At 49.1% G+C, this 26,246-nt stretch overlaps 1 protein-coding gene across 1 annotated transcript in view; it reads left to right on the top strand.

The window, feature by feature from the left end:
• Window positions 1–26,246, top strand: part of GABBR2 (gamma-aminobutyric acid type B receptor subunit 2) — a 339,969-nt gene that overhangs the window by 95,946 nt on the left and 217,777 nt on the right. Inside the window, exon 2 of the mRNA XM_004747687.3 lies at window positions 10,933–11,070. Coding sequence (XP_004747744.2) covers window positions 10,933–11,070 — 138 coding nt within the window. The remainder of the gene's footprint in view (window positions 1–10,932; window positions 11,071–26,246) is intronic.

Genomic DNA, 26,246 nt, shown 5'->3' with positions numbered 1-26,246 from the left:
TGACAGCTTCAGGGAGAATACAGAAATGCCAGTCTTTCTCAGAATCCAGGATGGACAGTCTGGCTCTCTGGAGGCTTTGAGAAGCAGATGGTCTGTCGATCACCCCAAGGAAAGGGTGTGAAAAACTCAAGATGGCTGGAGTTAATAAGCTCTTTGGGACAGAGATGAGGGTGGGAATACTCTTCTTTCAGGCTCTATCCTCCCTCGGGGACTGTGTCCACCACGTGGCACAGCCAGCCCAGCCGGTCTGTACCAAACACCTGTTTGGAACCAGGCCCTTTGCTGGATGGAGGGGGACTAAGACAGCCCCAGCGCTGTAAATCTGGGCTGTAGGTGTGTAAGTCTCTTCAGTTCTGGTTTGACATCAGTCTCCTGCATGAGAAAGGACATACTTTAAATGCACAGCACGCTTGCTTTCTCCTTTTTCCCGTCATCATCTTTTTTGTCTCTCTTTAAAGTTTCACCTCTCTCTCATAGTTTTCCAGGTGTTTTCATTTCTTCCATTTCAAAATTTTTCCAGCGGGTGGTTGGGAATGTTTATTAGTCGAAGCCGTCTAACGGCCGTCACAGACACTCCCGTATGCCAGTGCTTCCACGTAGTAAGACGATTTCTTGCTCATGTCATAGTCATGTGCAGGTCAGAGGTGTGTTGGTTGGGTGCTCTGGGGAGCAGGTGCCCTGGGAAAGGTCCGGGGTGGGGGAGGGAACAGAGAAAGGCAAGTCAGGTCCTCTAACTGGGGGCAGATATGACCCCGTGAAAAGCGGGATAGGGAGGAAGCAGGGTGGGGAAGAAGAGACCCAGGCAGCATTGTGGCTCTGAGAAATTCCCAGCCAGACCAGGGACTCCAAGCTTGCCTGCTGTTGAGACTTGTGCTTGGAGGTGGTGGAGCCCTGATTCCACCACCTCCTCAGCCAAGGGCCGGGTTGCCTGGCTTGAGTGGGGCATATCCCAAGGGCACAGCTCCCAGAGGCTGTCAGCTCTTGAGACAGTCCTCCGTGTGACGTTTCTCTTGAAGTGGCAGTGCACTTTCTATGACGGCCACAAGGATTCGGGGGTGGTGGAGCTCCCTGGAGTCTCCCCCACTCATACCGTGGCTGGAACAGAGAGCACCAAGCCCCCATGGAGGGGCTTTCTAGGCCAACCCTGGGCAGAGAGTACATCACCTCGCTCACCGGCCATGTTGCAAAGCTCCGTGGTCACACATGATTGTGGCGAAGGCTGCAGAATGTAGTGTCGCTGTGTGCCCAGGGAGGAAGACATCACAGATACTCTGGAGCGGGGATTCGATGTCCGTATCCTGACTCTGCCTCTTCCTCACTGTGTAATTCTTTGTGCAAATGACTCACCTCTCTGACCCTCAATTGTTTCATCTATTAAAATAAGAATAATAAAAAGACATACTTCACAGTGTTATTGTGAGGAGTAAGTGTGTTAATATATATAAAGAAATGAGCCTAGTACCTGGTACAAGTAAATGCCGTTATTATTATCACTCCTAGTGATAGGAGTGATAGTAGGTCAATAGATGTGTTTCTTGAATATCTACTTTGTTCGAGGAATTTTGTGCATCGCGGGGACCTACTCGTTTCTCCTAGCACTTAATACAGGCTCAGAAGATGTCTGAATGAATGAATTTCCATGGAAAAACAACACAGTGTTTAATTCAGTTGGCCATGGTGCTGGGCTAATTTTAAACATGATTTCGCGATAAGAAATGTGAAGTCCTGTTCTTCAGCTCAGAAAGTCAATCCCAGAAGAACAGAACGAGAAAGATCTAACACGGTTGCAAAAGCAGGCTGAGTGTGAGAAGCCCACTGGTTAAAAAAACGACCTCCTGTCTTTATAAAAATAATACATGCATTTAGAAAAAATTTTGAGTAAAACAAATTGGTACAAGGAAGAGAGTAAAAAAAAAAATCATTCAAAATCTCACCATTGGGGGGCGCCTGGGTGGCTCAGTGGGTTAAGCCTCTGCCTTTGGCTCAGGTCATGATCTCAGGGTCCTGGGATCAAGCCCCACATCAGGCTCCCTGCTCAGCGGGGATCCTGCTTCCCCACCCCCCTCTGCCTGCCTCTACCTACTTGGGATCTTTGTCTCTATCAAATAAATAAATAAAATATTTTTTAAAAAACAAAATCTCATCATTTTTAACATTAGAGGAGTCTCATTCCAGACAGGTCGCCATGCATATGTTACGCGGAGAGAGATGGACAGAAATAATTTTATAACAAGATCATTATTATGTGCTCTTTAAAACTGACAACTTTTACTTTTTTGAAGGCCACAGGAGAAAATAAGAAAATACAATTTCTCTTCATTACACAATTTTGATCCACTACAGAAAATCCCGATTTCTAAAATATCAAGGGTAATAGAAGACAATGAAAAGCAGTGAGGTTTGAGTCCTGGCTTTTAAACTCCAGTTTTCAATGTTAGATGAAATCAGTCCAAATTTTCCTGTGGAAGAAAAGGAAATTTGCAATTCTACAACTCCTTTTTCCTTCTCCTCTTTCTGGAGTTTTATGTTACGTTAATTTCTTCACTTTGCCGGTTGTTTACTGTGAGATGGGTGCAGTAGTCAGAATTGCTCCTTGTTAGCTACAAGCCTCTGTTCCTGAGATTTGGGTTTTGAGTCATGTTTTGGTTGACTACATTTCTCATCAAGTAGTCTTTTTCTTCCCCCCTATCCCCAACAAGAAACTTTCATAGATGTTTTGTTACCAAGATTATGTGTACTAATTTAGTAGTTTGTTGTTGTTGTTGTTGTTGTTTTTACCGACATTAAGGTCTGTGTAAAGTAGGTGCCAAATACAAGGACTGCATTCTAAGATCACATTAATAGAAGTCCATGCTCAGAATGTGGGAGGTGATCATTTCATTCGGTTTAGCATTGCATCTACGCGTGCTTTGAACAAATGAATAAGGAAAATACAACCCACTAGAAAAACGGCAAAATCCCTGGTCCCAAAAAAAGAAACAAAACGCCTATAAACATATGAAAAGATGGCTATCCTCTTAAACCATCAAGAACAGATAAATTGAAATGACATCAGTATGTACAAGATTGGCAAAAATCTAGAGCTGGTGCCCTGGGAAAGGGCAGAGATGTGGAGAAGGGAGACCTCTTGAACACTGACAGTGGGAGTGTCAATGGATAAAATCACTTCGAAAAAATGTGGGAAATCCTGTGATTTAATGATTCCATTTCCAGGTTTAGATGCTAGAGGAGCTCTGCACATATGAGCGAGGGGACACATATAGACATTTTCAACCACCTTATTTATAACAGCAACCAAACAAAATATGGGTAACAATCCAAGTGTCCCATCAACAGGGCAAGGAACAGATAAAGCATGACATAATCCTACCCGGGAATACTACACAGCTCTAAAAATGAATGAACCGCCGCCACGTTCAGCCACAAACATCTCACAAACAATGGGAAGCCATACAGAGGTTTTCAGTTCAAGTTTCAAGCAAAATATACAGCCTGATTCTACATATATATATATACACACATTCAAAAACAAGTAACATTATATGATATAGCATTTAGGAAACATAAATGTGTAATGAAACAATAAAGAAAAGCAAGAAAGGGGCACCTGGGTGGCTCAGTTAGTTAAGCATCTGCCTTTGGCTCAGATCATGATCCCCGGGTCCTGGGATCGAGCCCCGCATCGGTCTCCCTGCTCAGCGGGGAGTCTGCTTCTCCTTCTCCCTCTCCCCCAGTTTGTGTTCTCTCTCTGTCTCTCAAATAAATAAATAAATAAAATCTTTGAAAAAAGAAAAGCAAGGAAAGCTAAATACAGACTAGGGGCACCCGCCGAGTGAAGGATGGGGATCTGTAGGGTGACCACGTAGGCTTCCGCACAAGCTGGCTATTGGGTATACTGGAGGCTCCTATGACTGTTTTTTATATTTTATGTAAGTTGTATGTGTATGGTATAATCTTTCCTACAAGTGAATATGATGTGTTTTTATTTAAAATAGAACAGTGCTCTGAAGTGACACTGCTTGGGATAGAATCCTCACCCTTTTTGTGACCTTGGACAGGTGATTTAACTGCTCTGGTGCTCTATTTCCTTCTCAGTGAGGCTGGAAATCATACTAGTGTACCTGTCTTAGAACAGTATTGTCATGGATATGGTGATTTACCTCAAGTTCTGAGTACCGTGTCAAACACAGAGTGAGTTCACGATTCAGGTTAGCTGGTGTTCCTTTTCTGTCTCTTTATCTGTGGGGCAGATAGTGGAATGGGGGGGGGGTTGCATCCTAGAAATGTCTGTCCTCTGAAGCCTCTGCTGAGGATGACCACAGATGGAAAGGCTGTTATACCACATCCTATGGAGATGATTAGAAGAGTGAAGGGTCATTTGGACTGAAAGTCTCTCCTAGAGTCAAGTCAGTCTGCCTGAATTTAGGTGTCTGTAGGGCTCTCATGGGAACGGAAGACTGTACAAATTCTAAAAGGCTCCAGAACAGGGGTGGGCAAACTATGTCCCATGGCTCAAATCTGACTGCCACCTGTTTTGGTGAATGCAATTTTACTGGAATGCAGCCAGGTTCGGTTTTTTTTGTTTTTTGTTTTTTTTTTTAAAATGTATTGTCTATGGCTGCTTCTATGCTCCAAGGGGTTGACAAGTTGCAACAGATATCACATGGTCCCCAAAGCCTAAATTATTTCCTGTCTGGCCCTTTACGGGAAAAGTTTGCTAACCTCTGCTCTAGGATGAGAACTTAAGTGTTAAAGGAGGGTGATTTTTAAGACTTTCTAAGAAGCAGAGCTGGCTCACCAAGGACCCCTATGCTCTCCAGTTCAGGAGTGAGACTCCTTTCACTGGAGGGATGTAAGCAGATGCTGACTGCTCCTAGAGCAGGGCTACAGAGGAGGACTTTGTATCTGGGACAGGTTGGACACATCAGTGTTTAAATTCTCCTTCAAGTCTGAAATGTACAGAGTAATTCTCAGTTTCAAATTGGTCGTTATTAGCTCTGACATTTTCTTGGCATTTTTACATTTTAACTCTCAGCAACATTTGCTTTGAAATTTTGAAGTCAAAGAAAGTATTTAAATTCTTTAAAAATGAGATTTTAAGTGAGAAATGGAATGTATTCCAGAGTTCTACTTTTTCATTTAAAAAATGGATTTGCATGGCTTTTGGATCTAGTCCCCTTCATAGGTGCTGAATTTTAAGAGCCTATATGTGCCAATTATGATTTCTCTGTGACAAGTGCGTCCTTACTGGAAAGGAGGAGCCATCGGAAATGAAATTCGAGGCAGGGAGTTTGGGGGCAGTGAGCTGCCGTAGGTGTGGTATCCGTGGAAGGCAAAGAGGAAACATACCAGAGAGGAGCGGGAAGTCGGGGCCGGGGAAGCAGTAGTTACTGAGGGCCTACTGTGTGCCAGAGCCCATGTCCAGGTTGCAAAACTGCAGATCAGAGGCAGTGGCCCTCATCGATAAGCTTTGAACTTCTGCATCAGAGTGTGAGTGGTGGGAGGGTTCTAGTTGGCGAGGTGGGGAAGTCCGAGAACATGGTAAAGCCCATAGCTTTCTTCCAGGACACGAGAACCCCCGTACAGGGGCTCTGAGAGCAATTCATCAAAAGCCAAAGCACTCAGAGATAACTTGCCATAAACAATTTCTCAGAATGATAGTTTTGCCCAGTGACCGGCTCACTAAAAGCCATCTGACAGACACCTTAAATGGAGTAGAGAAGCTTTGGCCTCTCCCCGGCTCATGCAAGGGAGGGTCTGAAGTCTGCAAGAAGAGGACGGTAATACACAGGCATTCGGGGGACGTCTCTGGGGGCAGCCTTTAGGAGGGACTGAAATGTGAAATACAGGTGAAATTGACTTTCATCGGAGCCGGAAGGACGAATCCTCCTGAAATGGCTGTGTGAAGTGTCTGCAAGGAGTCCCTCAGGAAACTCACACTTAGAGAAATTCCCCTGGTGATTTGGCGAATTGATTATCAGCCAAACCGATGTGCAGTGGGTCAGCTTTGAGGGAGCGTGCTCAAGCAACTGGCTCACTGAGCCTCGCCTCTGGGGCACTTGCCTGTCCTTCCTAGGCCAAAGACAAAAATCGTACACTGGCAAGAACCTCCCTGGTTTCCAGGCACTTGATGCTGCTAGCAGTAGAATCCCCTTCTCCAATTAAGTAGCACAGGGAACCTGGATGCTGAAGACAGGAGAGATACATGGAGAGCTCTGGCTGAAGTGAAGGCAGAGAGCCCAGAGACCCCCTCGCTGGCTCCACGTCTCTGCTCGGTCCTAGGTGCCCAAGTGGCTCAGCCTGACAAGCTCCAAGCTGGTCTAGCCACAAAGACTCAGCTTTGGTTGGCTGGAAAGTCTCTCTAATTAGGACACTATTGGTACCAGGCACAAAGATACAGTATCAGAAATAAAGACGAGGAAGCATAGCTGCTAAAATGGGACAGATAGGTCCGTGTGATTCTTATTTGCTAGTCGCTATCAACGTGTTCCCTGCAGGGCAGCCGAAATAGTGTGCTTGGTGTCCAGGAGGCGGCTTATCCTGCCTCAGGTCCACAGCACTGAAGCTGGAAGCAGTATCCTGGGGGAAGTGGTCCTTCCCAGAACACTGCTAGCTTTAACATCCTGTTGGCCTGGTGAGGTGAGTTCAGATTATTGAGAAGCTCTGAACTGGGACTCGTGAAAACCCTTTCCCAGTCCTGATAGGACTGTGACCTCTGGTCCTCGGTGTGCATCCGAAAATGAGGATACAGGGCTGGCTAGATGAGTGATGCCCACGTGTTTGGATTTCACACATCAGTAAAAGCTAACTTAGAGCGCAGCATGGAAGGGCCATGGAAGAAAAACTTAGATTAAAAAAAAAAAAAACACATGATTTATTTTGGGGGCTTCTGGGTGGCTCAGCTGGTTAAGCATCTGCCTTTGGCTCAGGTCATGATCTCAGGGCCCTGGGATCAAGCCCTGCATTGGGCTCCCTGCTCAGCAGAGAGCCTGCTCCTCCCTCTGTCTGCTGCTCCCCCTGCTCCTGATCACTCTGAAATAAAATCTTTAAAAAAACAAACAAACAAATGTTATTTTGTCACATCAGGACACTAAGAACAAAACCCTCCCATCATCTGTAATTTTATAACAAAACATTTCAATATCACAAAAACTAGGAAGGATCTATAAATTAAGGATGGTTTTTAAAATGGAATACACTTATCTTTAAGGAAAACCTCACTCTGTTATTCTTACTTTTCTCCTTTTACTGCACCGTGTGAGTTCCCTGTTGCTGCCCTAACAGAGGATCGTAGATTTCGTGGTTGACGCCACAACCTCGCTCACAGGGGTCAGACGCCCGGGCACTGTGTGATTGTGTTGGGCCCTCTGCTCGGGACTTCAGAAGGTGGAAAATCAAAGTGTTAGCTGGGCAGGGTTCTTAACTGGAGGCTCACCTGGGGAAGAGCCAAGTCTTTTTGATTGTAGGACTGAAGCCCCCGTTTCCTTGACCTGTGGCCCCCTTCATCTTTGAGCCAACAGGCACACTGAATGTATCTCATGCTTGGAACCTCTGATTTCACTCTGGCTACCAGCAGAAAAGATCTCTGCTTTTCAGGGCTTGTGTGATTACATAGATCACCTGGATAATTCTTTGAGGTCAGCTGATAAGAAACCTTAATATCTGCCCAGGTTTTGCATGTAACATAATTATTCGTGAGAGTAAGAGCAAAGGCACAGGTCATGGGGGCCAAAATTCTGCCGTCCTCACCCAACCTGGTGAAAACGGAGTCAGATAAACATTTGCAAACATTAGAAGGTTCATCAGTTCAAATACTGGTTGTCAAAGATTCTCCTATTCTTGAGCTGACATTCAGAAGCTGTGTATTTGTGAGAAGTCAGGACAATATCATCATTACAGAATCTTGCCCAGACAAGGGGCCGGGGAAATGTTTGCAGAGCAAACAAGTAAGTTCGTTGTTGCTAATATTATGTTCATGCAACTTTGATTATAAATCTTGCAGTACTGTATTATCATTGTCATTAGCTACAGATTAGAAAACAAGCTAAAATCGTTACAGGAATGTATTAAAATGGGAAATGATTCAGGAAATCATGGTAGAAACCATTAAAACATGACCTGCTGTGTTATATTTGCCGTGTTCTGCTGAGGTCGGAGAATGTGGCTTTCAATCAAGGAGTGGGGACATTAACTAGAGGGCCCCAGGAAACAATAAGAACTTAGTTTTTCTTCTCTCCCTTCCCCCTTCCTTCCCACTTTTTGTTTTTCTCTCTCTCTTTCTTTCTTGGTAAAAAAATTTAGCATGGTCATTTTTAAAATTAAAGTTAACTTTTATTTATTTTTTATTTTTATTTATTTTTTTTAAATTTAACTTTTAAAGTGACATTATTTCCCAAATCTCTGCAGGCTGCAATCCAGCACCCTTGCGTGGCCCCTCAGCCCTTGTCTAGGCCCTTTGCTGCCATCCCCAGGTGTCCAGAGCTCAGCCCCTCCCCTCCCCCTGCTCCGGGGGCATCAGATGTGAAAATAGTGACAAAAATCTTGCCTTCAGGGGATTACATTCTAGTCAGGAGGTCCGTCAATCTACAGGCAACAAAAAAACAGGATGATTTCAGATAATTTTAAGAACCGCCTTAGGGCAATAAATAAGGTGGCGTGTTAGGGTGGGGCTGGTGGTGGGTGACATTTTGGATGGGGGACAGTGATGAGGTCTGTGAGGAGGTAACAGCTATGCTGAGACCTGGATGATGAGAAGGAGTGAATCATGCTGAGAACCAAGGGAATATTGTTGCTGGCAAAGAAAACAGCAAGTGCAAAGGCCCAGAGGCAGGAAGGAAGTTGCTTTCCATTTTAAGGAGCAGAAAGGAGGCTGGATGAGCTGTAGTTGGTGAGCAAGGGAGAGAGTCGAGGGAAAAGAGGTCAGAGTGGGAGGCGGGATTGGACCTTGTGGCTTCTTGTATCCATGATGATAGGGAGGGTTCAGACTCTGATATCAAACTTGTAAATAATAGAAAACAGTTATTAGATAACCAGTTAGCCTAACACCTAGTGCCTCTTCTAGCTTCCCTGCCTAAGAGTCATCTGACTGGGGGAATTTAAGCCCTAGACACTTTATAATTCTCTACAACTGACATGATGTGCCAATCTGTAGGGATTTTCTTTTCTGTCTCCAAAGGTTACTTTTATTGCCCTATAGGACATTAACCAGTTTTGTACCTGATTTGGCAATCTGACCTTATTCTTACTTTTCCTTCCACTATAAAAATCCTGGTCTCTCAAGTTTCCTTTTGAATCTATTTTGTCATCTTGCAGATCCCCTTGTTAATGAGTTAAATAAAAGCTTGACATGTACCCCATCTCAGTTTTCATGAGCATTATGTTTTTAACTTTTTGAGACTCAACATTCTGCGGAGGCGGTGGGCTTTAAGTGCACGGAAAGCAAGATCGCCAGAAGGACTGGTTTATGTTTTACACAGCACCCCCCAGAAGGCGGCTGGGAAGGTGAGCAGGCTTACCTGGACCCCCAGGGAAACAAGAAGCCCAGCTAGGCACCACTGCAACTATGCAGGGAAGAGATGACGACACGGCTTGAGTGATGGAGGTGCAGGTGGAAGTCAGTAACATTTGAGGACATTTGTCCCGGGTCATTTCCATATTGGGTTGCTGGGATCTGTTTTACGGCTCAGGTTTCCACTCTAGAATGCAAGCACCTGGGCAGGGGGCCGGGTACAACTTGTATGTCACCTAAGTACCCAGCCCCTAAGTCCCCAGCAAACAAGTGTTTGCTGAGCGAGTTCTTCCTTCTAGATTTTCCTCCTCCTCCTCCTTTTCTTCCTCCCCTTTTTCCTCCTCCTCTTCTTCCTTCTTTTTTTATTGTGATAAATTATGCAGAACATAAGATTAACCATTTTAACCATTCGTTAAGTGCACAGTGGAATGGCATCAGGTACATTCCCTTGGTTCTCAGCGACCATCACCGCCATCCATCTCCAGAACGTTCCCATCCTCCCCGTTAAACACTGATTCCCCATGCCCTTCTCCCCCAGCCCCCAGCAACCACCGTGCTGCTTTCTGTCTTTATGAATTTGACTCCTCTAGAGACCTCATCTAAGTGGAATCCTACAATAGCTGTCCTTTTGCATCTGGCTTATTTCACTTAGCATAATGTCATCAAGGTTCCTCTGTGTTGTAGCACGCGTCAGAGACTCCTTCCTTTTTACCGCTGAAAAATACTCCGTTGTGTGTCTGTGCCGCATTTCGTTTATCCCTTCATCTCTTGAAGGATATTTGGGTTGTTTTTCCCTTTTGGCGATTGTGAATCGTGTTGCTATGAACGTGGGTGTGCAGATACGTCTTGGAGTCCCTGCTTCTGGTTCTTTGGTTCCCGGATCTTGGGCTGTCTACCCAGCAGCAGAATGCCGGCTCGTACAGTAATCCTGTTGAAGGTTTTGGGGTTCTGCAATACTACATTGTACATTCCCCCCAGCAAAGCACCAGCATCCCCATTTCTCTGCGTGTCTTGGCTTCCTGGCCAACACTTACATTTTGTGCTTTTTTGATGCTAGACATTCTAATGGGTGTGGATTTGTGCCCTTTTAACATGTAAATGACTGCAGGAAGGTGGAGACCCCAGAGGGAGACATTTTGGGGGCCCTTTCCTCAGTGTGCAGAGCAGGAAGATAGCCACAGAGGCACTGGTCCTGGATTGGGAGGGTGCTCAGTGGGAAGAGAGCTGGGATGGGGATACCAACATCACATTCGCGATGTCTTCTGGGCCCAGGGCTGGCTTCGAGAGAGGCCTCCCAAGGGGGGAGCTGAAACCCAGCCGGTTTCCCATGAGGAAGTTTGTTTGTGTGAATCCACCGTTGGGCCCCTGTCCCTGGGGAAAGCTGTTTCTAATTTGGGTTCTTCTTTCTGTCTCTTGCTCTCTAGTGTGATAATGCAAAAGGGTTGAAAGCCTTCTACGATGCAATAAAATATGGGCCGAACCACTTGATGGTGTTTGGAGGAGTCTGTCCATCCGTTACATCCATCATTGCGGAGTCCCTCCAAGGCTGGAATCTGGTGCAGGTAAGGTCCAGGTCGCCTTTGGTTGGGGGATTGTCCTTAGCCACCAGTCTTTTGCAGGAATGACTCCTGGTACAACATAGCTCCTAAGTTGCCCAGGTCAGGCCTCCCTGACTCTTCTCTGGAGATTGCCCAGGCCCCCGCCACCCCACTGCCTGGCCTGACCCCCTCCTCCGGGCTGGTGGTGGCAAGGCCCACACGGTGGGTCTCCATGGGGTAGCCCCAACACCCCCACTGCGTGTTTGGAATCTTTTAATGACATCCTAGCCTGACTCTGTCACCACTGTCCAGCCGGTCTGCCTGCCCAGTGTCCTCTTCTGTACCTGCCACTCTGTCCATGCCTCAGCCCCTCCCGCCCGCCCGCCCGCCCTTTCCCCAAAGGCATCTTGCACCTTCGGGCCTCTGAGCCCTGCTCTCACTGTTCCCTGATCAGATGGGCCTTTCTCTACTTGCTGCTGAGCTCCCCTCCCCCACTGACATGGCCTTGTGCATCAAGACACCCCCCTCCCCGAACACTGCACACAGGGCTTTGCCCGGGCTCCTGGCCAGGGTGCACTTTTTGCACTGGCTAAGGCCCTACACCAGCCAGCCAGGGAGGGCATGGGCTGATGGAGGCAAAACTCACTAGTGTCAGGTGTTGTTTGGAACGGGAGAAGAAGAGCGTGGAAAGATGAGGGGTGACCCACGTCGTGTGCTTATGTCTTTGCTTTGGCCATCCAGCCGTGCGGCAGAGAGAATGGGCAGCTTATTCTGCACCTGGGGTTTTGGTAGACTCTGGGGACACAGTGCTGACAGGACAGGGTGGGCGTCTACCTGTTCAGAGCCTATGTGCTAGGAGGGAGGCAGGCAGCGAGCAAGTGAACAGGTCACCCTACAAAGAGCCGACACTGATGTCGTACGCGTGCCAGACTTAGAACCTACTAGGTGCTGTTCTGAGCACTTCTTTGCATTGATTCACTCCTTACACCTGCTCTGTGCTACGGCCAGTATTGTCACCCTCGTTTTATAAACCAGAAAACCTGGGCACGCAGAAGCCTAGTGACTGGCACAGGGACCCTCAGCACGTAGGTAACAGAGCAAGGATTTAAACTCAGGGAGTCTCGAACTGAGCCTATGGTAGGAAACAGCCAGGACGGAAATAGGCAGAGTGATGGGACTAGTGGTGACCGTCCCAAGGCAGTCGGGGAGTGCCTCTTGGCAGAGGTGACATTTGAGCTGAGATCTGTAGCATGAGAAGGAGTGGGTTGGGTGGCTGGAATGGTCAATGCAGATGGCCTTTGCTGGGGAAGAACTTGGCTCATTCAGGGAGCAGAGGACGGGTCAGTGGGGAGCCGGGGTGAGAATGAGAAGGCCATCGAAGCCTGACCACAGCGGGATCAGGTTTCCCTGCATTCCTGTTGACTGAGGAGCTCAAGGAATCTGGCCCTGCTTGCATGAGAAGCTGGAGGTAGAGCCCCAATCTCACGGCCCAGAGGGAGGCCGGAGCTACCCGTGACTGAGGTATGAGGAAGAAGGGGTGAGGTCCTGGCCCTCTCAGCCCACGGTCAAGGAAGGCTTCCCAGAGGAGCGACGTGGAGCTGGCTGGGAAGGAGGAGAGGGGACGCTGGACAGCTGGAGCCGTGGAGGAGAGCATTGCCAGCCGAGGAAACGGGGCGCTCTGATGCAGGAGGTGGGGGAGTATGTGGGCCTGGGGAGCTGTGAGTCACTTGTGGTGGCCTGAGTGGGCCATGCTGAGTGTGGGTGCATGCAACAGGAGAGGAGGCCAGAAGAGCAGCTTGGGGTGCTGTGATGCAAACCTAAGCTCGTGCCTGGGACCCAGCGCCACTCCCCTGGCTTCGAGCCTCGAGGTGCCTGCAAACAGCTGGGAGACCTTGGCGGGGTCCCTTTTTCTGTCTTTGAGCTTCCTTTCCTGAATACTGAGGAACACACTCCACTCCCTGTGCAGCTGGGCTGGGCACTGCTCCTCTGAGCCTTAGCCCCTCACCTGTAGAATCCGGGGCGGGAGAGGACTGATCTCATAGGACCGCTCTATGGATTCAGGGATGGGATTGTGGTTAGAGCCGGGCCTGGCCCATCCTAAGCACTAAGTGCTCCTTCTTGTACCTGCCTCCTTCTGCTCCCTGAGTTGAATACCTCAACGCCTCAGCATTCTGGGTATTTCCAGCCACATGGTTCCCTGCCCCCCATCCCCCGCCTGAGATGCCCCATTCTCCTCATGCCCAGTGTGTCACCCACCCTTGGAGACTCAGCTTAAAAGCTGCCTTTTCCAAGAAGCTTTTCCTTACTATTATCTCTAAGATAGCCCCTCTAGAAAAATTATTTTTGTCACTTCCCTGCATTTACTCCTAGCAGAACACATGCATAGCACTGTCCCTGTCTTAGGGCTTTGCACGTGTGGGGGGCATGTAAGCTCCGAGCTGTGAGCTCCATAAGAATGGAAGCTGGGCCTGAGTTCCTCCTGTTTTTCCTGGTGCTTAACATTCCACAGACCTTATTGTATGTTTGTTGAATGATCAGAGAGATGGAGGGAGGAAGGAAGGGACGGAGGCTGGAAAGACCTCCATGCAGATGGACATTTTGCTCTGACATGGCAGGCCAAGTTCCGTGGAGGGTCCCCGCCCAGAGAGGAAGCCAGGGAGCTTCCGGGCCTTTCCATATCCTCACTTGGAATGGTTTACCCTTCAGAATTCTCTGAGGAGCTGCCGGAGCGAGTACAATGTTAGAAACTCCTGGCTTGCTAACCAGAGCCAACCGGCCTCAGCATGAGCAAGGAAGGCCTCCAGCTTTGAGAAGCTGACAAGACAGGAGACCGAGTTACGAAGACGGGACTGTGTTAGTTATCACTGTGTAATGACTCATGCCCAGATTTAGCGGCTTAAAACAACAGTAATCATTACAGCATTATTTCCTTGGGTCAGAAATTTCAGACCCAGAGGATGGCTTACGTCTATTCCATGATGTTTGGGATCTAGCTGGAAGATTCGGAGATTGGGCTGTAGCATCGTCTGAGGGTTTGACTGGGACTGGAGGATCAGCCCCCCACCCCCAGGCGGCTCCCTCACCGTGGGGGCCCGTCGGTGTCTCTCCTGCAGTTCTCTCCATAAGGCCGCTAGAGTGTCCTCATGGCACAGTAGCTGGTTTCCCCCAAAGCTACCCATCTAGAGACCAAGGCAGGGTGGAAAATTCTTTTAGGACCTTGCTTCAGAAGTTGCACACTCATTTATGCCTTATGCTCTTGGTCATACAAATTAGCTCTTATTTATCGTGTGAGAGGCCTAAACAAGCTGCAGTGGGAGGTGAAAATTGCTGGGGCCCATCTTGAAGGCTGACTACCACAGGAAGGAGGGGTTCTGGGAAGAAGGTGGAGCACAAGTTTCCCAGCAAAGGAGGTTTCATGCCAAGTCCCTTCTCTGTTTTAAGGAACTTCTGCTCAGCCTTCCATACCCTGGGTAATTACCTCTTCCTCTGGGATACCTTTCCTGATCCCTTTCCTTCTGTGCCTCCCATAGCCCCAGGGTAAGTTAATGGCTTCTTCCTCAATAAAGCCTGCTCTATGAAAGCCATCTCCTGAGTTGGTTCTTGTGGGGAGGGGGCAAAACAGCCTACTCTTTTTTATGTAAAAAGCACAGAGATATATACAGTACATAAGTAGATTTTAAAAATATAGATTTTATTTATTTATTTGACAGATCACAAGTAGGCAGAGAGGCAGGCAGGGAGGAAGAAGCAGGCTCCGTGTTGAGCAGAGAGCCCGGTGCGGGGCTCAATCCCGGGACCTCGGGATCATGGCCCGAGCTGAAGGCAGAGGCTTTAACCCACTGAGCCACCCAGGCGCCCCCATAAGTAGACCCATAGTATCTGCGGCATTAAAATTTCATGAGTGGTGCAGGGTTAGGATAACATATCTACAACGGCTTTTCAGGAGAGTAATGACGAAGAGAAATTCGGGAAACGTGGTTCTACGTCACTTCTGTTGCATACGATATTTTGTCAGTAAAGGAATTACATTTCATGGGAAACAGTTTATTCTATTTTTAGGTGTTCTCTACTAGACTACAAGCTTCTTGGGGGACCAGGGGCCCCCATTTTCTTCACCCCCCAGTTCCCAGTGCCTAGCACAGGGCCCGGCACCCAGCAGGTCCTCACTGAGTGCTGAACTGAGCTAAATGCAGGGCGCAGGCTGTGGAGCCTGAAACCCCTGCATGGCAAGTTTCCTTCCACATGGACGTGACCCTGGGGAGGTGGAGGTCGCAGGAGGGAATGCAGATTCCTGGTCCCCACTGCCACAGGCTCAGTCTGCATTGCTACAATGCCCCCCACCCCAAACACACACCATAGACATCCACTCTCAGACTGCATGAGGTCAAGGGCTCCTGCTGCACGCTGACGGGGGTGCCAAGGGACAGGGAACTGGATGGTGCCTGGCAGTTTGGAGAGCTCTGGGGACCTCAGAGGCAGAATCATAGGCTGAGCCCAGGAGAGTAGACGTCCCCCAGGCTGCGGAGCCAGCTGAGGGATGTGGAGCCACAAAGACCGGGATCTTGATAGGAAGGAGCCTTGGAGCTTCTGCCTCCCTCTACGTTCCGGGAAGGCAGACTCTGGGGACCTCTAGGCCCCCTCCCCACCTCTGAGAGGCTGAGCTAGCTTGTGGAGATGGTGCAGGGGTTGGAGGAGTGGGCCTCCATTCACTCAAGGGATTCAATGACTCCCTTAACTTATTCAAAACTGGGCTCCCAAACAGAGTTCCGCAAATGGGAAAATGCATGTAATTTGTGTAATTGAAAAGGAGCTCTGACTGCCCTTTGGGGGAACAATGCTTGCTGGACAGAGACAGCCTGGAATGTGTAATCACTTGTTTCTGTTTCCTCGTGCCACAAAAATAGGGATTCGCGCGACGGAGGGGTGCAAATTCAGCCTGGTGCCAAAATCGGTTAAATTTAACTTTTGCCTTTTGCCGGGCTTCTTGATTCCTGGTTGCTGCGTCGAGAGCCTAATATTGTTTAAGTCACAATGTGAGTCACTCGGCCACTGGGAGCATTGGCTCCTCCAGCTAGGTGCAAGGACCATCTTAAGAGTCCAGGCTGTGACGTGCAGGCTCTGTCCCAGCCTGGGCTGGTCAGAGCTGGACCTCCCTGGCAGGGGCCTATTAGGGCACAGGCTGGCAGGCGTCTGGGGAGGGGCAGGGTCTGACTGTGGGAATGGCATGTTCAGACTGAAGGACACTCCAGAGTCTGCACCTCCAGACCCTCGTGGCTCTGTGAGAGATGTTGCCGGTTCTTAGTGATGTCGGTGGGAGATGCAGGAGCAATGGCTGCTTAGTGAGGAGGGAGCCTCCACTTTTTGCGAGCAAGCCCTTATCGCTGGAGGCATCCAGCATGGCGCCAGCCGCCTGGCTGTGAAGTAGGGGGTTCCCTGTTACCCAAAGTTGCCCGAACGTTCCAGTCTCTTCCAGGCCTGCTGCTGGGGAGATCTAATATAGAGAGTAATCATAGACCAGGTTGCAGGCTCTCAAACTATGTCCTAAGGGTCACTTCTGGGGGGTGGGGATGGGACTTTGCTAATACCCATTCCCAGGCTCCACTCGTTGGGTCCAGGCTGAGGGACTCAGCAAATGTCTTAAGGGCATAGACCTACTCGTCACCCCCACTGCCATTTCAGTGCCCACAGCCCCGAAGACTTAGATGCAATTAGTTCTTGGAGAGGCCGGGTGATTTCTGATGCACGTTCACCTCCCAAACCCTGGGCCTCGAAGGCCCGGGGCGCCAGGGGCTCTCAGAAGTGCTCCCGGGCTCCAGAACTTTGGGCTGTGCAGCCCCTTTGGGGAAAAAGGCATGGAGGAGACAGCAGGGCAAATATGCCAGAGCTGCCAGGATGAAGCCCACAGTCCCAGGTGTGGTCAGAGGGTGCTCGGTCACCCCACCCTGCTCCCCACCTTCCTCTTGCTCCCTCGTGTCCCCAGGCCCAGACAGGGGTCTCTCCACCTGGCAGGAAAGACTGTGATCCTTCCTTCTGGTGCAGTTTGCTGCCCTTTTCCCTGTGACATCCCCCATTTCTTGTGCTGTGTTATCCTACCCACAGCCCCCTGCCATGGCGTGAGGCCCTGTGCCTGGGTCCGGCCTGGCCTGACGCTGTCTGAGGCCAGGGTCTTCTCTCATTCAGCCTTGCGCCCTGGGGCTTGGCGCTGGCCTGGCTCCTGTGCTGAGGGGTGCTGGGGAGTACTTGCTGACAGAGACCTGGATGCCTGCCTTCTAGGCCTCAGTCCCGTCTCGAATGAGGAGGGCAGATCATCGGAGCCCACCAGACCTGAAGGAGTGTTTCTCCACCTGCAGTCCCTTTAAAGGAAAGGCAGAGGGAGACCCGAAAGGGCCTCTGGCTGCGTCTCACCCCACACCTCCTCTCTCTGGACCCCATGTTGTTCTTTGACTTTGTTCTAGACCCCCTCAGAATCCTGTCTTCAGCATTCTAAAGGGGGTTTGGCTTTTGACCGTACCTTGCACTTTCCTGGAGCAGTTCTGCTGACCTCCCCCCAACCTAGTCTGTCCTTTTGCGAGAATGGGGCCTGGGGAAAGGCAGGAGAATTTGGGGCCGAGTCAAGCGCGGGGGCGTGGAGGGCAGGAATGAAGGAAGGGCAGCTTAAACCAGAGATGCTGGCAGAGCCCAGGGAAGGTGCAAGAGAGGCAGCGAGAGGGGGCTGACATCCTCAGAGACCAGCACAAAACTCCCTCCTTCTTTGGAAGCTAGGTGATAGCTGCTTCAGCTGGCAGACAGAAATAGTCTCGCTGATGAAAATAAAGGCAGATTCCTGAAGGGATAAAGGACCGCTTGCAGGAAAACGGCAGGAAAATGCAAACACTATTTCGTCAAGAACCATATCCCGCGGAGCCTGTCCTTTAAAAGGCACGCAGCAAATATTAAATTGTAGATGCGCGTCTCCTGGCACTGTCCCAGCCTCCCCTTGGCAGCTCATCCCGCGCCTTGGTGCTCCCTCCAGGACCAGGGGGAGGAGCATTTTGGCCTGTGAGATGGGGCTGGATCCTTGGAGATGCTCCTGCCGAGGAGTGGAGGGAAGGAGGTCACGCAGACAGGGGAATGTTGACTCTGTGTTTGTTGAAGTGTTGGCAACTATGGCCCTGAACATTTGGGACTTGATTTTCTGCAAAACCTAAATCATGCTTGGTTTTGACATTTAAAAAACCAAATCAGTAAACCCCCCCCAATCAAGCCCTTTGCTATTTACTGAATTCTGGCATAGCTCTAAACTGCTGGTCGATGCCATTTGCATCACAGGAACAGGAATTTTGTCGTCTGGCTTGATAGTCTCAAGTGATTACCGTATTAAAGCTGTAGGTTGCCTGAGAAATCGAAGGGTTGTGGTTTTGGGGGGGTGGTTTGGGGGCTTTTTTATTCTTTAAACTTAGCAGTGGGTTGTGGAATTTGAGATAGATTCATAGAAGGCAGAGCTGGTAGGGTCTTGGCAAGGGTTGGATCCAGTGTTCCCATTATACAGACTGAGAAACCGAGGCCCAACGTGGAGAGGACCTTGCCCCGGTTCTCAGAGTAACAGCAAACCTGGGTCCCATGGCTCACCCTCCAGTGCCATCTCCTCCAAAATCTGGTCTGATTTTCTCTCTCTCAGCCTTGTTTTTCTCTGATGTAAAGTGGGACCAACCTCTTGTGTTTCCTGCCATTGTGAGACTCACAGAATGCTTTCCCCTTTAAGTGAAAGCACTCCTATGGACTACGGAGCAGCAGCGGCTCTTGCACTGAAAAGGACTTTTCCACCTGAAGCCGATCACCGATTATAGCTCTGAGTTGTAAAATCACCCTATTTTGCATCCACAACCAAGGTGGTTTGCTCTGGCATCAGAGACCCTGAAACCAAGGCGTCCTGGGCAGGATGGGGGGGTTCTTTAGCAAGACACTCAGGCTGCATACAGCACCCACTTCTCAACCCCACCCCAGGGGTCAAAACCCACCCCGCCAGAATCCTGCTCCCGCCCAGCCCACGCACAGGGGTGGCCACACCCAGGGGTGGCTGGGTGGCCAGAACCACGGACCTGACGGAGCCCATTCAGGAGGTGCGGTGTGATGGCGCACAGCTGGAAACTCCTGCGGCTGCTCTCTAAGAAAGACAGCAGAGGCCAAGAATCCAGGCCGGGCTGGAGCCATTTCTTGGCACTGGTCTCCAGAGGGGCCATTTAGCGCATTAATAATCTATGAAATGCTTCCACCTTCTGGATTCATAAGAAAGAGAAAGAGGGGGTGTGAGAGAGGGAGAAGGGATATTAAGGGCACGCACCATGGGCCAGGCAGGGATTACGAGTGGGCCTTATTCATTCCCTCACTCAAACAGCATGATCGATGCCTGACTCACGCTCTTCCCGGCTCTTGCAGACCGGTGTCCCTCCCACTGCCCAATGCTGCTGCCCCAGGTGGACGTTCTGGAGAGGCAGTTTGGGGCAACAGCTAGAACAGAGTTGTCAAGCCCCGATGCTCTGGGTCGCCGTCCCTCCCGTGTCTCTCCTTGCCAGAACTGGCTTGGGCAAATCGGCAGGCTCCTGGAGCATCGCCGAACTCATCTGTGAAATGGGCGAGGTCTGCCCTTTTTCTGGGGCTATTTGGAGAGCGTTGGACAAGACAGGGTCATAGAGCAGGGGGGAAGCACTCTGCAGACTGTACGCCCCTGACGGACTAAGGTTACTATTAATGGAACTGGTGTTTTTGCTGTCTGAGGTGCCCGCCAGGGCCCAGCCAGGGAATTCCTTGAAGATGAATGTCTCCATTTGCCTCCAGATTCAAAGTCACGTGGATGAAACGAGCTGTCACAGACCATGAAGGTGATTCGGAAGAGTGAAATTAAAACAGAGAGCCTGCAAGAGAGGCAGAGTCAGCCCAAGGCAGCCAGAAGAGCCATGGCTGCTCTTTCCGGGTTGAGTTTTCACAGAAGCAGAGGCAAAGGGCATGACAAGCATATGGCGGTTCCCAATCTGTTCCTGCCAACGACCCAACCCATATCCTTCCTGTCCATCTGGTAAAAGATTCAATTCAAGGTTCTGACCCCCATTTTTAATTCAAGACCATGGTCTCTAAAGTAGTATCGGTTCCCAGCGTGTAAGCCCAATGGCCGCATTGCTGATGTGTCTTTCTCTGCCTCAACCCCTTTCTGGAACTATGCAGGATGTAAATAATTCATTCTAGATAAATAAATCACACACGCTACTTACGGTACAGCCCAAGCTGCTAGTAAGCAGCACGACCGCAGATTACGTGCAGTTGAGTCGGGATTTACAAGTTGAGACTGGGCGGACCTGGAGAGGGAACCAGGCAATAACTCCCTCCAGGAGGACAGACGTGTAAAATGACAGCAAGCTCACAGGGCAAGAGGATAGAGGCTATGTGGACAAGAAACGTGGAACGCGGTGGGGGAGGTGGTCTCAGGCACATGGGCACAAGTTGGCCAGCTTGGCCAGGCTCTGTCCTATGTCTAGGTGCCGGGCCCCGGGCATGTCAGCTTCTGGTGACTCTGACACACAGTAGGTGAGACGCCCTGCCGGAGGGCCGAGCCATGCCCCGGTGTGGAGACTGGATCACCCCTGGTGGACGTGCTGGGGGCCTGGGGCATCAGACGAGGGGGGTGGATTCCGCAGTTGCCCAGGCAAACCTGGTGGGGAGGACTCATGGGAGGAGGGGGTGAGTGGGGACAGGGCACGGGCTTATTAATTAAGAATCAGGTTCCCGGGTCCACTGATCACATCCTAGGGAGGACGCCTGAGAAGCTGATTTTTAACAAGCGCCTTGGACAGTTCTGATCATCAGGGGACTGGGAAAAATGCTGGCCTAGAGATGCCCTAAAGCCACAGGGTCCTGGACCAGCAGCAGCACCTGGGAGTGTCAGAAGGGCCCACTCCCAGGCCCCACCCCTGGACCTGAATTTTGACCAGATTCTAGAGATTCTTGCTGATTAAAGGTGCCTGGAGTCTTTGAAGGCAGGTGTGTCAGCTGAGGTGGAAGGGTCTAAGGGTAGGTATTGAGACTCTGGAGGGGACATAAGGGAAGTACCTACAACCGAGCCCCCAAATATACTTGTAGAATGTTGCGGGGCTGGGGGATGCAGAGGAAACAGGTGTAGTCAGTGTTTCGCCACCTTTGGACGTGCCTGCAGTCAGCAAGGCCGTCAACCCCATAGAGGCCAGGAGCACACTGAAGGGACCTGTGGCTCCCAGTAAGGAGTGGTGGAAGGGGCACTGGGTCAGGGGACCTGGCTTCCCACCTGTCCCCGCCATCTCCCAGCTGGGTGGGAGACAAACCACTTCCTGTCACTGGAGCCTGAGTGTCCTCATCCTTAACAGTTCCGTTTTCCCCCTAGGACTGTGCTGATGCTTGTGTGAGGTGGGCCCTGGGGGGCTCGGAGGCTGCTGGGCAGGGGCTCTGGGACGAAAGCATGGGGTTTATGTCATGGCATGAAACCGACTGCCCTATGTTTATTGAATTCCATAAGGCTGTGTCCAGAAGCCCAGAGGCACTAATGTGCTTGGTCAGCTTGTAATAGGAACAGTCTTTTGGGCTTGGCGTCACATGGGCTGTGGCTCATGTCCAGGCTCTAGCACTAGTTGGCCACCCAGGGCAGGTCACTTAGCGTCTCCTGGTCTCAGCTCCTCATCTGTCACATGGTGATGGCATGGCAGACCATGGACTGGTTATGGGATGAGACGAGACACTTAGGGTTCCCTGTACCATGGTTTGCATTCCTCTTCCTTCCACTTCAAGGACCACGGTGGCCTTCTGGTCTACCTTCCAGGAAGAGCTGGAGCCCTGGGATCTGGGTCAGCAATCTGGTACTAGCTGTGTGGCCTCTGCACATCCTTAGCCCTATCTGAGTCTCCTACTATAAAGAGAGAGGGTTAGGTCAGCTGATGATATCATGTCCTTATTCCCAAAGCCTTGTAGCTTAAAGCCATCAGCATCTGCCTTAAACTTCTCTTTTCCTCTCTTGTGCCTTACATGTGATTCCCTCCTTTACCAGCTCCTGGGTTGGGCCTGGGGTCTCAGGGTCCTGGGATCGAGCCCCCTGTCAGGCTCAGCGGAGAGTCTGCTTCTCCTTCTCCCTCTGCCCCTCCCCCCTGCTCGAGTTCTCTTTCTCTCAAGTAAATAAATGAAATCTTTAAAAAAGGATAGAATGAGGAAAATGAGATGCAAAGATAGAAGAGACTTGCCCTGCTTCTTACAGTGAACAGACCTCAGACTGTGGGAGTGGGATCTTTGGAGACCACGGAGGCTCCCTCTGTGTTCATGAGGTCCCTCCCTAGCCTACCTTGGCAAGGAGCCTCCTGCTGGAGCCTCTCAGTACGGACATGTTTTCTCCCTGTAAATCCTCCATCACATGCGTGCGCGCGCGCGCGCACACATACACACCACTTTTAAACCTATTCCTCATCCAGTGACTGTTGTATATAAAAAACAAGTGGTTCCTTTGAAATCAAAAACCAGATGACTGGTTGTTGGTGAAAATCAATAACTATGCTAAGTATTTCAAGCATATAGTACTTGGAGTTCTACTCTGGGTGGTTTTATAATGAATGGGTTGGCTTTTTTTTTTTTTTTTTTTTTTTTTTAAATAGAGCCTGGCCTACTTTAGTGTTGAATTATACAGAAGACTTTTGCTTTGGCTCTGTTTACCAAGACAATTAAATAATTTATTATTTCCATGATTCAGAGATTGAGTCTTATAAAGTGGGAAGCGCTCAACCTGAGATAAACCACCCTGGGTTAGATGATTATCGAGACTCTGCCCAGATGCTGACCCCAGCACAGTGTTCCCGGATTTCCCCCCAGGCTCCCACACACTGTCCTGGTTACTTCTGAGATGGAATGTTGGTTTTGCGTGTCCTTGTTCATCCTGGGTGTCTTCTGAAACTCCAGGCCTGTGGCTGGAGTCCTGGGGACATGGACCCTCAGCACAGCCAAGCCCACCCCAGCAGCCCTCACTAGCAAAAAGGGATCTTTCCTTAATTCCCAGGTTGATTACCACTTCCTTGGGAAGCCTTTCCAGCCAGATCACGGCTGGAACACATCATCGAAGGTTCAGTTTTCTGTTCAGCCTAGAGCTTGCCTGGTAATGTCAGTCCCCTCTATCAGGGGCACCTTGTGTGGGGAGGGAGGTGGGACCACATCTCCCTTGTTGTCGGTTGGAACCCAAGAGCCCAGCATGTGGCCTGGAATCTAGGAGAACCTCCAGGAATCATTTTGTTTGGTTTGGGGTTCTCTCTTTCTCAGTCTTTCCCTTTTATGTAAGTAACATTACGAATTCATGGATCTTTAAAAAATATATTAAATGGGCTGTATTCCAATCAGTCACAGACATTATTTTTTAATGCAGTGTTTTTGCTGCTCTACTTAGTATTTCCACTTTTCTTCCAAATTTTCTTCTAGTCTTTTGGAAAAATATTGAAGCCTACAAAAATTAAAAGAAAGTGCAGTGAACATCCTGTACCCTTTACATAGGGACACCGATTGTCTATGTTTTGCCTTGTTGGTCTTCTGTACTCTCTCTTTCCCCCGCCCTGCCCCCACCACACTCATATTTTTGCTGAAGCCCTTGACAGCAGCTTACAGACATAATGACACTTCACCACTAAATATGTCAGCATAAGTCTCCTAAGAACAATTATATCCTCGTATATCAGCACAATATAATGATCACACCTAAAAAATGAACAGTGATACAATAATTTAAACTGTTATGTGGCCCATATTCAGATTCCCCCAGTTGTCCCCAGAATGTCCTTAGTGCCATTTATTTGGGGGTGGGGGGGGGACCAGTCAGGTAGCATACAGTGTAAGTCCGATCACATGCTTAGTCTCCTTGAATCTACTACCCTTTTTTTTTTTTAAGATTTTTATTTATTTATTTGACAGAGATCCAAGTAGGCAGAGAGGCAGGCAGAGGTGGGGTGGGCGGGGGGTGGGGGTGGGGCAGGCTCCCTTCTGAGCAGAGAGCCCGATGTGGGGCTCGGTCCCAGGACCCTGAGATCATGACCCGAGCCGAAGGCAGAGGCTTAACCCACTGAGCCACCCAGCCCCCCCGAATCTACTACTTTTAATCTCCTACCTTTTTTTTTTTTTTTTTTTTGGCTTATGGGACATTGGCCTTTTTAAAGGCTCAAGCCAGTTGTTTTAGAAAATGTTCCCAAATCCCAAATCTGGATTTGATCATTTCTTCACAGCTAGATTCCGGAAAAACAGTTCTGGCCAGAATCCTCTTTTATACCATGTTCTTCCCACTGCTTTGAGTCAGGAGGCCTACCTTTGAAACCTTCTCGGTGATACGAAACTCCATCCTTTGGCTAAGGTGGCACCTGTTAGATTTATTGTAAAGATACCTCCTCCCCTTAGTAATTATTAAGTAACCTGTGGGGTGAGACTTCGAGGCTGATGTCCTGGTCCCCCACCATCTTTTACCAGATGGTTTGAGGCTCAGTTGATGGTCCTGGCCAAGCCGCTGTCCCATCAGGGCTGCAAGATGGCTATTTTCTGATCGAACTCCCTCCCCCTTTTAAAAAAATTAAATATTTTATTTATTTGACAGAGAGAGAGAGACAGTGAGAGAGGGAATGCAAGCACGGGGAGTGGGAGAGGGAGAAGCAGACTTCCTGCTGAGCAGCGAGCTGCACGTGGGGCTCAATCCCTAGACCCTGGGATCAGGACCTGAGCTGAAGGCAGACACTTAACCGACTGAGCCACCCAGGTGACCCCCAACTCCCTCCCTTCTGCACTGAAGCTGGTGTTCTTTGCAGAAGAGCATTCCCTTTTTTGACGCTCTCGCTCCCTCCTGCCTCCTCCCCTCTCCTCCATTCCTCTGGGCTCTTAATGTTATTTATCTGCCTTAAATTTGGAGCCAGCCATTTCTTCAAGCTTTTCCCATTCTTTCTGCTGGGGAATTGTATTTAGGGACCAAGATCTGGGGTCTAACTCTGCTCGTTGCTACTGGGGGTCATTGCTTCTATGATTTTTTTTTTTTTTTTTTTTTGGTGGACTGAACTAGACTTCTTCATGTTTTAAACAAAAACATTTAACCTTGACTATGACTATAAGGAGATAAACACACCCATCTAGAGCATTTTACAAGCCACCTGGCCTGGATTCTTCACGAAAGTTAATGTGGTGGAAAACAACAAAAACAATGGAAAGGCGGGGAGCTGTTCTTAGATGAAAAGAGGTTATAAAAATATAGGAGCCAAATGGGAGGCATGGATGCTGATTAGATCCCGATTTTTAACATCCAATAGGGCATTTTGGGGAAACCAAAGAAATCAGGGTAGACTGACCATTGGATGGTACTGAAGTGAGTCTCATAAGTGTGGTGAGGACACGGCGATCACACTCCAGGGGAATATTCCAGAAGCTTCTGGACTGATGGGAGTGACGTGTCAAAGTTTATAATTTTGAATGCATCAGAAACAAAAACGTGTGTGTGTGTATGTGCATCTCTGTGTATGTGTGTATACGTGTGCGTGTGTGAATATTTTTACAGAGAGGAAGGCAGATGTGGAAAATACTGAATGGTGAAGGGGATATGGTGTTCACTGTACTGTTCTTTCAATCTTCTTGTAGGTTTGAAGAGCTTCACAGTAAAAAGCTGTGAGTGTGGGAGGTGGCGGGCTGGTGGAGGAGACTCCATCTCTCTCCTGGTCAGACAGTGGAGATATAACCAGAAGTTTACAGATTTTTCTCAGTGTGATTGATAACATTTGTTAAGTGCCTTTGTTTTCAGTTCTTAGGGATTGCTTGCTTTGTGTTGATCAATTTTATTTTTAAAACCTATACAACTTTTAGATGATTCCACAGTCAAAAAGGATGTAACAAGTAGAGAATTTCTGGACCCCATACAGCTTCCCTCTGTTCTGTTCCATGCCTCTCCTGTATTTAGCCCTTTTTCATTATCCCTCCAGTGTTTCTCGTTCCAGATATACATAAATGTGTCTTTATTCCTCTTCCTCTATCTTATGCAAAAGGGAGCCTACTGCATATGCTGTCCTGCACTTTGCTTTTTTTCCCTTAATTTTCCCAGAGCTGTATGTTTTGTCACTATATAAAGATATCCCCCCCCCTTTTTTTTTACAGCTACATAGCACTTGTCGATGTGCATGGACTGCAGTTGGGACAGCCAGTCCTCTATCAAT

Source organism: Mustela putorius, unplaced genomic scaffold, assembly GCF_011764305.1.
Source record: "Mustela putorius furo isolate JIRA1106 unplaced genomic scaffold, ASM1176430v1.1 tig00000580_pilon_pilon_pilon, whole genome shotgun sequence".
Classification (NCBI taxonomy): domain Eukaryota; kingdom Metazoa; phylum Chordata; class Mammalia; order Carnivora; family Mustelidae; genus Mustela; species Mustela putorius.
Note: the sequence above shows the minus strand (reverse complement) of the source record. Positions and strands in the feature narration are given on the sequence as shown.